Source organism: Mus caroli, chromosome 5, assembly GCF_900094665.2.
Source record: "Mus caroli chromosome 5, CAROLI_EIJ_v1.1, whole genome shotgun sequence".
NCBI lineage: Eukaryota > Metazoa > Chordata > Mammalia > Rodentia > Muridae > Mus > Mus caroli.
Genome location: NC_034574.1, coordinates 62,705,157 through 62,718,662, shown reverse-complemented (window position 1 = coordinate 62,718,662; position 13,506 = coordinate 62,705,157). Strand labels below are relative to the sequence as shown.

At 34.9% G+C, this 13,506-nt stretch overlaps 1 protein-coding gene across 1 annotated transcript in view; it reads left to right on the top strand.

Moving 5' to 3' along the window:
• Positions 1-13,506, top strand: part of Yipf7 (Yip1 domain family member 7) — a 20,716-nt gene that overhangs the window by 5,576 nt on the left and 1,634 nt on the right. The window contains exons 3-5 of the mRNA XM_021163943.2: positions 3,462-3,619; positions 9,718-9,863; positions 11,537-11,718. Coding sequence (XP_021019602.1) covers positions 3,462-3,619; positions 9,718-9,863; positions 11,537-11,718 — 486 coding nt within the window. The remainder of the gene's footprint in view (positions 1-3,461; positions 3,620-9,717; positions 9,864-11,536; positions 11,719-13,506) is intronic.

Sequence of the window (13,506 nt, the reverse complement as noted above, 5' to 3'; positions counted from 1 at the left end):
ATATGTAATAAAAATATTAAAAATTAAAAAAAATAAAGCCCACAGTCCTCTCACAAAAAAATAAATAAAAGACATCTATATAGCAGACTTCTCAAAAAAAAAAAAAAAGAAAATATTGTGGGGAAGGGGGGATTGTGGGGGGGTGACTGGAAGGAGGGCAGTGAGCAGTGAGTGAGATGTAAACTGAATAATTAAAAAATATTAAAAAAAATAAAATAAAAGTATGTAGTAATGGCATGTCTATATTCTATCCAGAGAGATTAAAAATTTGTCATTCCAGCAAGATCACAAAGACCTAGAAGGTCTTTGGATGTGACCCCTTGCCAGAGCAGTCATATTGCTGGATTAAAATTTCTCTATATTTATTAAGTGTGTCACTGGAACCCTGAGCAAACCCAGGAGTTCACTACTGTTACTGAGAAACCAGCCACAGAAATAAATTAATAATTTTCTCAATGTTACTAATGAGTTTTTTTTTTCTGTGTCAAAATGTCACAAAAGCAATTAAGTCAGGAAAGTTTTGTATTGTTTTATTTTGTTTTGTCTCATGACTTGAAGTTACAGTCCATCATAGAGGGTAATGGTAAGTCATAGAGGCAGTAATTTGAGATTGCTGATCACATTATGCCCACAGTCAGAAAATAAAATGAGAGAAATTAATACTGCTTCCTTTTGTTAAGATTAGGGTACTCCAGCTCACAGAAAGCTATAGCAGTAAATGTGTGGGTGTTTATTTCTACCTTAATCAATCCAATCTATGATCCTCTCTCTCATACATGTGCCCAGATGTTTGTTTCTTAGTTGATTCTAAATCCAATCGAACTGACAATACATATTAACCATCATAGTCAATTAGTAAGAAACAGGCTTAAGGTTTTAGGTCTAAGGCTGTTTGCTTGGTTTTATGTGAGGGTGAACATATATTATAAAACAAAGAACATAAAATAGATTCCTTTAATAGTAATGTTTGAATAACAGTGAATTGAATTATTTTAGCTACACTAAGATATATGTTGACTATATCATCCCAGCAGATCTAGGTCAATAACATCATAACAAAATACTTCCAGATATATTCATTATTGAAAGCTTGCTTCAAATGAAGACAAAGTACTTTAAAAACAGAGGCTGGAGAGATGACTTAGAGCTTGAGAGCACTGATTGCTCTTCTAGAGGTCCTGAGTTCAATTCCCAGCAACGACATGGTGGCTCACAACCATCTATAATGAGGTCTGCGCTCCTCTGACATGCAGATATATATGCAGAACACTGTGTATAGAATAAGTAAACAAATTTTTTTTAAAAAAGAAAGTTCTTCTGTTTAAAAAAAAATTACCTTAAAAGTCACAGAAGGGAAGAGGAAAAACAGGATAAATATAATGGAATAAGTATAAGATCATTCTACACACATAAGCAGGCGGTGCCACATTCCTTACTGAGTGGGACTCTAAATGAACAGGAAAGGTACTGTTGTGTAATGTTTCTACAACTTCAAATGGTGAGTACATGAGAGCGTATTTAATTTTGGCATTTATGATTTATACTTTGAAAGATAAAGAAACAGAAGAAGAGTGCTAGAGGTTGAACAAGTATGTTGAGAATTAGGCTGTTTCAGAATGGTCAGTGTAATGATCCAAAATGAGAAAATGTTATGGGCTTTTCATGTCAGGTGAACTCTTTTATAGAAAGAAGCACATTACCTTGAAATGCCTATTTCTTTTATCCACCTTCTTTGTCAAATGGCATTTCTACTTAAGTACTACCTATTTTTTTTTTTTGGACTAAAATAAAGTCTAGTGAGAAGAAGATAAAATTTTTATTCTTAAGCCAGGATTTATGGATAGATCACAACTTTCTCTCCCATTTTGCCCAAAACAACCTTCTTTTCCTACTTAATTATTCATTCCAACACTTATCAGAAATCAGGATACACAAAGTGAGAGACATTAACTCTAAATGAAGTTATGCTGCAGCAGTGCTGCTGAACTTGCACCAAATATAAGCCCTGGTTCCAGCCTACACTGACAGATGAATAATATCTCACATGACATGAGTAGATATGGTAATCAGTATGTGTGTTGTGGGAATTCAAAGTTTTTAGACCACATCCCTCCTCCTAATGAGACAGTACTGGCTTAATGAATGATGACTTGACTCAGTCTTATCTCTATCCCTATAGTTGTATTTGCCAAGATAGGTAATTTTGTTGTTAAAGGTTAAGTTCATAAAAAAAGGTTTGAATATAATTCTGTTGGAATTTGTGTCAAGATTAATCATAAAAGAACATCATCCAAAGTCATTGTGTAAAATATTCTAGTGTTAAGAGATCTCAAGAATTACGAAGTTCATAATCTTGAACTCTATTTATCTTCGGATATTGATTGGCCTTTTATAAAAGCAAAATAATATATGTATATATATGTTAAATGTATATATATATATATATACATACATACATACATACATGAAATAAACTATTTTCATAGACTGTCTTCCTTTTCTGTCTTTTATCCTCTAGCACTACTATAAGTGATTTAAAAGAATCAGGTATTTTTCAAGTTTCTGATGCATATGATAAAACAAAAACAACACTCCTGGATATGTAAAAGCCTTATGCTTTGGCAAAAGCAAACTGCTTACTGTAAAAAGAGTTTTGGAACTTAGCTACTCACATACTGTTGAAGGTGCCCTAGGTATTTATGTATAATTTAATGGACAGTAATTTTCTGGGAATAGTCAATAGTGGAGAATACATTTCTCTATGAACAAAACTGAGTGTATAGATTTTTGTTTCATTTTGGTTGATCATACTGCTGAATTATAATTTTTATTAGCCTCTCTGCAGGTTTTTAGAGAAACTTTAATGTTGTTATTTGCTCATGAAGAGCAAAGAGAAACCTTTTTTCTAGGGAGAAGAGCACTGCTCATAAACTTCAATCTGGAACTCCAAGTAGGATGCTGTGTGGGTCATTTACTTTCCAAACTCTATTTATTTTTCTGTAAAATGGTATTTACAATGCAGTTTTGCCCATACAGAGTTTTAAATGATAAAAGGGGGGCAATGTCCATTATATTGATCAATTTAAACTGTTATTATAAGTCATTATTATAGAAGCTTCTTCATATACCCTTCAAAATTTTGAGTTAAAAATAACTTTCTTTTTACCTACACTCAAGCTCAAAGGGAGAAATTAAGACAAATAAAATACATGAAATATAACACAGATTCTCTACAAAAGGAACAACTTTATCCCTGTTTCACACATACATGAGACAAGCAAGACATGTTTAGGTTAATAAACATTCAACTAAAAATAACTTTTAAGCAGGTTCATCATTGACTTGGTAAGTATCCCTTAAAATTAGGTAAGTTCATTACGAGGAAATTGTACTTTCATTTGTTGATTTAACAGGATATTCCTTTCTTGTATGTGAAAATACAGACATTTTTCTTTTTCTAGACCACAAGCCACTGAGCAGCCTTCCTCTCCAGCTCCACCAGAGATGTTCCTGCCATCAGATTATGGAGGGCAGCTTTTTCAGCCAGCATCCAACTTGGATTATTACTCACAGTCTCCCTCAGTTGACACTTTTGATGAAGAGCCCCCTTTGCTAGAGGGTAAGTGTACAGCTTTAGAGAACCACAGCAATAATCCGTATTTAACCTGTTCTGTCACAAAGCAGCATACTGGGCTTCATGTGTAATTACTACACAGTTAACAGGAGTCACACAAGCCAATACACATAAACCTAAACCGTTGTAAGTTTGTTGCATTTGGGGGAGAAGTCTCTAAGTATGCTTGTTCTGTTGCTATGAAACTGTTGCAATACTTCAAGGGTTGTTCACTGTTTCTTGGATTTGGGCTCTGGCCGTGTACAAACAGGAAAGACATGTTATGAAAAGGGGTTTAAATCAGACTAACAACACTTTTCAATCAGCTAATTGTGCCCTTCATAACAGCATTATTTTATTATTTGCTATTTGCATGGTAGCAAAGGAGATACTTTCTCAAATTAATACTTCTTTGTGGTAGATATGAAGGCAAGCCAAACTCTTTTCTGGCTCTCACGAGCTCTCTGTCTCTCTGTCAGTCTGTCTGTCTCTTGGCAAGGCTAGATGCAGAATGCAGTTCCAGTACATAACAATATTCCTAGGAAGGAAATGCAAGACTTTTGGACATGAAGGTCCAGATAGATTTCAGGAATATTTCTTTACTATTTTTATTCCTACGCAGACATATTATGTCTACATTAATAGTTTTTTTTTTTTTGATGGAAGTAACAACTCTAGGAAGTTGAAATTATCTTGGTTTGACATTAGAGAGCTAAGCAGAAATGTTCAGTGATAAACTCCTCCTAATCCTACATGGACTCTAAGTGGAATCGAGTGTAAAAGATAATTATCAATATTTTTTCATACAAAGTATTGCTTACCTCATTTGAACTCAACAACAGCCTGGAGTTAACACAGTCTTCTTTCTTTGGCTAAAAGAATGGAAAGAGAGAGGGGTAGGGGGAGAGACAGATTTTAGCAATACTTAATAGCACAGAAAATTATGTAATAGATCATTTAGTACCTGAGATGCTACTGAACTTTTGTGGTCAGTCATGTTTAACCAGCTCAGTCTGTTTCTCCTCTGCAATCATGAGACAACTGAAACTTATAAACTATTTTCATTGAGCATTTTGAGTTCACCAAAATCTTTGCCTTCAGTGACCAATAAATTGTCCCACTGCATTAAGTAATAGGAATGAAAAATAAAGAAACATACGAATCAATATATAAAACAGTTAAAATCTTGTCCCTAGGGATTAACTACTTTGTGTTGAGTTTGGGATGGAAGCTGAGAAAACTCCCTTCAGATACGGAAGCTTAAAAAAATAAGTTTATTTTCTGGGCACTTAGGGAGGCAGCCTGTTTGGGATCTGAACCATGTCCCCGAAGGGAGAGTGTACAACATTTTTAAAGGATGGGAACACAAAGAGAACGGGAGCTAGGAGGAGCTGCAGTGTTATTCAATTATATTTGACACTGTGAGTTAAACAAGGGGGTACCTTATTAGAGACTGGGCTATATCCAGAGCACTTGGCTTCAAGGTCCTTAATTCATTTTCCTAATCATTAGGTCCAGAGCTCAGAGTGATAAGGGGACAAAGGAATAGGTCATCTGCATGTAGTTAATAATGGCCGAACAGGCAATTGGTTATATATTTTTATAATTTATTCACTTTGGTTTATATAACAACAATTCCTATAGTCTTTACCAGTTAACAGACAAGAAAACATTTGGGGAAGGGGGAGATGTGTTCATTTCTAGTCCTGGGAATATGAACTTGTTTGACCTTGACAGCAAGTTGGAGAGGTTGTCCTTGAGATGGCGTGATTCTCGGACAACTGACTCTTTACAAGTTGACCTTGAGATGTCTGAACTCAGAAGTAGTTCAGCTGTAAGGAAGTCCCCAGCTCCCCTAGGGCCTGGGACCTTGAATTTAGTTTCTCCCTACAGTTAAATGGAGTCTGAAAACAAAACAGTAGTACTTATAACAAGTTTCTTTTGCTTGTTTCCAACATTTACTAGGAATAAGCAATGAAACATTTGAATGGGTCTTTTTTCCAGATACTATGCTAATTATATATATATATATATATATATATATATATATATATATGTGTGTGTGTGTGTGTGTGTGTATAGTATATGTACATAAATAAACAAAAGGGAATATTATTCTTCAGTGAAAGTATTTGTTTTGAGTATTTCAAGGTCTTCTTTTCATAATTATATAATAATAATTTCTATATATGAATTCCTTAAACTCATTAAATGTTAGAAAACATGATTTATAATGGTTGTATAAATCATATGCCACAACCTAAATGTACCTTAGAGGTTGTAGCCTACAGTAAGGAATATTTTGATGAACTTCATAGTTAAAATCTTTTGTCCTATGAAGTCTTTGAGATGTGTCTGGACCACTGGGAAAATGTGGCCAGAACGTAGTTGTAACACTGCCAGTTGTCCTTTCTACTGTACTTTATAGTAAAATATGCAATGTCTATGCCAATTCTCTAGTTAAAAAAAAGGAAAGATGAATACTTTATATTATATTCTAGTAGAACTCAGAGAGATATCCATTCTTTCAATTTTTGTGCTTTTTGCTGTATTAGTATTAAATTGAATTTCCTTTCCTTATTTTAAGATATATTTAGAAACTTTCTAGAAGATGCAATTGAAAAAAGGTCCCTTTTTTCTGCCTTAATTTCAATATAATTCTCTCACAAGTGTTTGGGGACCCATGGAAATCTTAGTATTTACATTTTAAAATTGAGGGTGATATTTCTTGGAGACTTTTTTATAACTGCAGTTTTAGTTAGATCCAGTTTCTCTAGATCAACACAGTATCTATATCAATTTCCTCAAAGATGCTCAGATTTTAAAGTACTATGTTTGTTCAAATTTTTCTAAGTTATAAACACACTATAAAGTAAAAAATAAAAATTCACCTGGTCAACCACAACCTGTCAAATGAGAAAAGTTACTGGTATTTGTTCGTTTTTGCTTGTACCACAGGCTGATACTTAAATGTGAAATGTCAGCGCCATAATTCATGTAAAAATAAAGATCTTAATTCACTTTTATACTTTATATCATATACTCTACTACCACTAGATGACAGCAAAACAATAAATTTTACATTCAAGTTTTATAAAGGTTACATCTTCAGTTTTGCACAATAAGGTGTTATGTTGAGACCCCTACAATGAATACTTGGTAATAAGTTTAGAAACAAAATATTACAGACATATATATTCAGTTGAAAACATTAAATGTTTTTCTCATGAATATTTAGTACATCCTATATCCATTCACAATTTTATGACTTGGTAATGAAATGCGTGCAGGCCTTAATTATACCATCAAATAAATGGTCAAAATCAGTAATGACATTGTATAAAGCAGTTTTCCCTAATTTTTTTTCAGAAATAACTACTTTTTTTTTAAAAGTGAAAAGTATATTTTGTACCAAAACCACTTAATTGCAATTAAAAACTAAAACTAAATTTTAAAGTGACAAAAGCCTGGCATGAAATTAATTTAAACTGTGATGTTCCTTAATTTTATGGTCTTCTATCATTCAAAAAATTACATTACAATTTTTATTTTGTTAAGCTTGTTGAACCATTCACGTCCTCCAGTGTGCATGATCGTGAGATACAATACACTGAAGGCAAAGGAAAACTTTGGAACCAGAAATTCAAAGAACTGGCTCACTCTTAAAATGACTTCCTTTTATTTTTTGAGATTATAGTATAGATACATGATTTGCCCCTTTCCTACCTCCAAGTCTTCCCGTGTAACCTTCCTTGCTCTCTTTCAAATTCATGGTCTTCTTTTCATTATATATAATATATGTGTGTATGTATGTATGTGTGTATATATATATATATATATATAATGTGTGTGTATGTATATTTATTATATGTGTATATATAATAGATAGATAGATAGATAGATAGATAGATAGATAGATAGATGATATATATAAAGAGAGAAAGAAAGAGAGATTGATATATGAGATGGATGAATGGGCAGCTGAATTAAGGAAGGTAACCTTTCTTGCAGAAAAGATTGAATAAATTAAATATAAGATAGATCGAGAGATCGATAGATAGATCGATAGATAGATAGATAGATAGATAGATAGACTGATAAATGATAGATACATAACTATATATATATATATATATATAGACAGAAAGACAGATAGACAGATGGCAGGTGATAAATAGATATGACAGATGATAGAGGTAGATGATAGATAGATGGATGTATGCATAGATGGTTGATAAAGAATAAACAGACACATGATAGATGGATAAGTAGACAGACAGACAGAGAGACAGACAGATAGACTGACAGATGATAAATTGGTTGTACATGGACCTAACTTATAAATGTTTTACAGGAGTAAGATTGGCCAATGTGGAAATGTATTACTCACTTTTAGACTTTATAAGTTACTCATTATCATTTTATAAGTAGCATTATATAATAATAGCCAGTGTAATATGTAGATAAGGTATAAAGAAGAATTAAAAATCTCACAAATAGATATCATATTGCTAAACATGAGCAAAATTAAGTACCTACCATATATGGTATAAGTAAACGAGATTCTCTAAAAACATAATGCTCTTCAAGAATTGTGTTGTTTCTGAAATCAGATGGGTAAATTTAAGAAAAGCGATATATACAGATAAGAATGCATAAAACATATTTTTCATATTTTTCTAGTTAACAATATACAACAACAATATTATTTTTGATTGAGCTACTCTTCCAAAATTTATTTGAGAATATATGAAGAGGGGTTTTTGAAACTAGAGAAATGTGACACATTTAGTCGCAAATATTCATGCCACGATTTGTCTCATTGAAATTGCATTAAATATTTGACATTAAATAAGTGTAGATGTTGTTATTTTACCGTAAATATTGGCATCCCACACCAGCCAGACCCATTCTGTCTCCAGTTGTAACTCGTGAGGGCGTCTATGGAAGCCAGCATTCAGACAGGAGTGGCTTCCTAGCAGCCCTTGCTTTACCATCTGAATGCTACTCAGTTTCCTTCACTTTCATTTTTGAAAGTTTAATCTTATGATCTTTAAAACATTTCTTGCATGGATGGAGAGCTGGCTCTGCATTTAAGAGCATCCGCTGTTCTTCCAGAGGCCCCTAGTTCAGTTCCCATGCTCACACAGTTTCCTTACAAACCAAGTCAGATTCTCTGATCTTACATTTTTGATATCGATTTTTTCTCCTGGATGTAAGCCACAGTTAATCATTATTTCTGCTCTTCTTTACCCCCCATCTTTACATTTAAGTAAATGTCTATGTAATTAACAAATATGATAATGATGAAAAGGAAGTTACTTCACCTCTCAAAATCCTGCCCATCTGATGAATAAAATAGGAATGAAGGCACACTACATTTATCATGTGTGTGAGACCAGTATTTGTAGATCTTGAGAGGCCAGTAAACCCTGAGCTATCAATCAGAGCTTGCTGTAGCGAAATGATTTTATTCTAATACTCTCGCTTACAAAAGGAAAAGATTAACTTGTCCCTTGTATTTAATCTTTGAGTATATTGACTCAATCTCCCAGTGCATTGATTTATAAACATCTGCATGTACGTCGTGGTTATTGCTCTCTGCAGGAAGAGTCGTACACTTTCTTCCTCGTGGAGGTTTTATCAATGTAGAGCAAGGTTATTGTGCTTATTCGGAAGGATGAAGGGAAACTCTAGGGCTAAACTGAACGTCGTCGCATAATTATGCACTGAGTGATGCGGCCTGATTACAGAAGTGCTCACAGCTGAAAATGTGGGTGGAAAAAAAATATCTGACAGGGGTGATTGAGACAGTTTTAGTCTGTTAGCTACAATGATAGGTTTTACTGTATGTCAATTCCCGTGCTTTTAGCTAAAATTAAAATTTTACTACATGTGCCCGATGAAAATTTTTCTAACCGATTTTTTTTTTATTTAAAATATTTGAGTGTATTGGTTGCTTACTATACCCCACACTTTAGATTATGAAAACAACTAGGTAAATTCTCTTAGGATACCATGAAAAAATAGATATACTATCCGTGAAGGAATATAACTCTTTGTTTCCTATATGTACCTTTGACTATTTATTTATTCTTTCGCAGAACTTGGAATTAATTTTGATCACATATGGCAGAAAACCTTGACGGTGCTAAACCCAATGAAGCCAGCAGATGGCAGCATCATGAATGAAACCGATCTCACAGGACCCATCCTTTTCTGTATGGCTCTGGGAGCCACATTGCTTATGGTATCTTCCGACAGCTAAACTGACATTTCTTGACTTGTTTTTATGAGTGCTACTTTTGAAGAGATTTCCAGGAAAAAAAAACAGAAGAAATTTGCTTTCTATCATGCCTTAGGATATGACCTTGTATCCCATCACATTAACAAATAGGTATAGAGATACATGACAATAACGGCAGTACTCGGAACCATGGTGCTCTCTAGTCAGCGGTCCAGCCATTCCGTGGTTAGATACAGAAGGTAGGCTCAGTTAAACAGCCTCTCTCAGCCTACACGCATGAATATACACACACAAACGCATACACACATGAACACCCCTACACACACACACACACACACACACACACACACACACACACACACGTAGTTTCTTCTAATGCAGCTATATTTCAAATATGGTTTAAAAAGTATGTGTGACTACATACATGATTTCTTACCCTTTGTTAAATTTAAAATACTACCCAGTCAGGGTATGGAATGCTATCTAGTTTCTGAGTGGCCAGTGATCACATTCTTTTCCTCCTATATAACAGCCAGCGATAACAAGCTCCCTCCTTGTAGCACATATAAAACGCCAACGCTGTCTAACTCAAACCCTGTCAACCAGAGTGCCCACTCATTCTCAGGGCTCCCTTCTCTTTTTTACAGTAATGTGTTAGTCTTGATTAAGCTACTATGTAAGGCCATGGCAATTAATCAAATAGTCAAAAACAATCAATATAGTATATTAACCCCTCTTTCTCTTGCAAGTCATTTGTAATATAAGAACTGTTTGTTTCTCTGTGGAATATGTTACGAATACCATCTCTTAAAGGACAGTGGTGCTAGTTTCATCATCAAGATCACTCTTGGATGCATAAAGCTAGTAGGAGTTATTTAAGTACCTTCTCTTGCCTGTCATTCCAACCCTGAGGAGATGGGCATATAAGGTGCACGCATTTGACCAGACCGAACTATTTAACAAGATCCCATCTCATAAAAGAAGACTGGAATGTAGCTCAGTGGTAGAGCAGGTACTCAAAGTTTACAAGGTCTGGAACTTGATCCTCTGAACTACAGGAAACTTTGGTTAGCATTTGATTCGAAGAACACTAAACATTTTAGATCAAGATGAAGTAATAAAAATCAATTGTCTAGGTAGGGTTTAGACATTTGAGGTAAAAACCCAGACAACTTATTTTCCATTTCAATATTAAGCCTTTCTTAGCATTTGAAACAAACTCTTAAAATAACATTATTAGTGATACTAACTGTAAATTTCTAAGACTGTATTAGATGTTTTATTCTTCTCATCAATCATTCAGCTATTCAGTAAATATGGGGCAAAAAGATAGGTCTCACTCCTGTCTCACTCTATAGGCAATGTATGGTTTAAAAAGTTACACTGGCAATATTTCCTGTTTTTTGTAGCATGACTAGCCTTTCCCAAATTATATATGTATATGTGTGTGTGTGTGTGTGTGTATAAATACACATATATAATTTAATTATATGTAATAGATACATATTATCAAGGTGTTTATTTTGGAGATTATAATTCTTGTTATAGGCAGTGGGTTTTTTATACTTTAACCAGAATCCTCAGTGACCTGGTGATGTATCTACTATGATATTCAGTAGCATCGAGTACACTTTCAAATGTTTTGATTTCTAATTGTTTTCTTTGCATTGCTTCAGGCCGGAAAAGCCCAGTTTGGTTATGTATACGGCATGAGTGCCATTGGCTGCCTTGGGATTCACGCCTTACTAAACTTGATGAGCAACTCTGGGGTGTCGTATGGCTGTGTGGCCAGTGTGCTGGGATACTGCTTGCTCCCCATGGTCCTCTTGTCCAGTTGTGCAGTCTTCTTTTCACTGCAGTAAGTGTCTGTGCTAAATGATCCCACATGCACAATCTTTGTCCATGCCTGCCAGACCAGGACAATCATGGAGGTTTCTTAACATTTTGTCAATGGAAATGGAAGGATTATGCTTATTAAAAGCCAAACATATATTCAGGGGGGGGGAGTAGCTCAATTTGGCTGGGGAGCTCCTCCTATTTAACTAGTTTAAAAAATAAACCCAACCATGTAATATTTAAAACTTGTACCTTTAAGTTGTCACATTCTTCAATATAAACTATTGGCATGGGTAATATAACAACTGAAGGAAATTCACTTATTTGATTTTGGAAGAGTAAATGCCTGCTGAATTCTGACAAATTACTTCAGTGCCCAGGCATCTGCCTTCTGGGCTAGAAACAACTGCTATTTCTCAGCTGGGCTCCTCACAGTAGAGAACTCACAGGAACCCTGATGAGGATATTAATTCTGGAGAACTTAACAGCATTCAGGCTCAGTCAATACAATTTTTGCCTTTTCTTTCTTCATTTAGGCAGCTGGCATTTGCAATTCTAAACTATCCATAAGGATACTTAGAGGTGTTTCTCACAGTACTTTACCAAGGCTCTTGCATAATGCTAGCACTCAGTGACAGCAAGCAACAACCTCGCAGTTACCTGCCTTGTCCACAAAACACATAGAAATAAACCCTTACCCTTGTGCTTGTTCTTTCATGGCCAAAGGAGATGCAATTTGCACTTTCTTCTGGGATGATGCAGGACATAGGTTGTTAATGCTACACTGGAAGGGATATTGACATATGAGAGCCTATTCGTTCGAAGACAATATGATTAAAGAAGCAAAAAACGTATGATATTCTTGCTATCACAAATAGTTATCTTTATGAAATTACTGAGAGTGATTTAAACATGCTCATTTTGCTTGATATGGCCTCATTTTTTATAATAACACTCTTGAGAATTACTGGAACCAACATTGCTTTATCAGTGAGTACTCAGATTTAACAAAAGAACAGGATAGGAAATGGACAATGTGAATGCATAGATAGAACCAGTTATGCCTACTCAGTTCTAGCCACAGACAAATGCTACCTTTTGTATAACTGTTTGCTCTAGCAGGTTGCTCTGCTTACAGAGCTGTGCTATACAGAAGTTTGACAACTTTGTCTGATTGATTTTGCAAAAATAATAACCCTGTGGTGTACCATCTTTTTTGGTAAGAGTATTTTCAGTGTCTTCGGTATTTAGAGCATCTTAAATGATTTGGGTGCTAGGGACAAAGAGAAGACTGTTCATGTGAGTTAGATTTGGAAAACCGCTACATGTTTAGACTTTTTTTTTCATCCTGAAATCATAAAGGAAATTGTGTGTGAGCATCTCACAAGCGTGATGAAGTGCTTGAGAAAGTCATGTTTTAAAGAGGAGATATTTGTTTTGGCTCTCAGTTTAGAGCAGGCTTGCTAAATTTCTTCTGTGGAGAGGTAGATATGGTGATAAAAGTGTGATGGAAGACAGCTAGCTGCTCACCCTGGAGGAAAGAGAACAAGTTGCAGGGGTTGGTGGGCCAAACTTCTTCCCTCTAGGTTCTGCCCCCAACGTTGTTAGCGCTACCACATCCAGCTGGAGCTACCAATGAAATGTTTAGCCAAGAGATTTGTTAAAATCCAAAGTCATGCACCTGGAGGACAGTGGTGCGCCCTGCACGGGAGCGCCATCTTGGTTCCGGGACTCTTCTGAACTTAGGAACTTAGTCGAACTTAGGAACTCAGTCTGCTCAGGTGAGAGTGAGCACCACAGAGGCAGACAG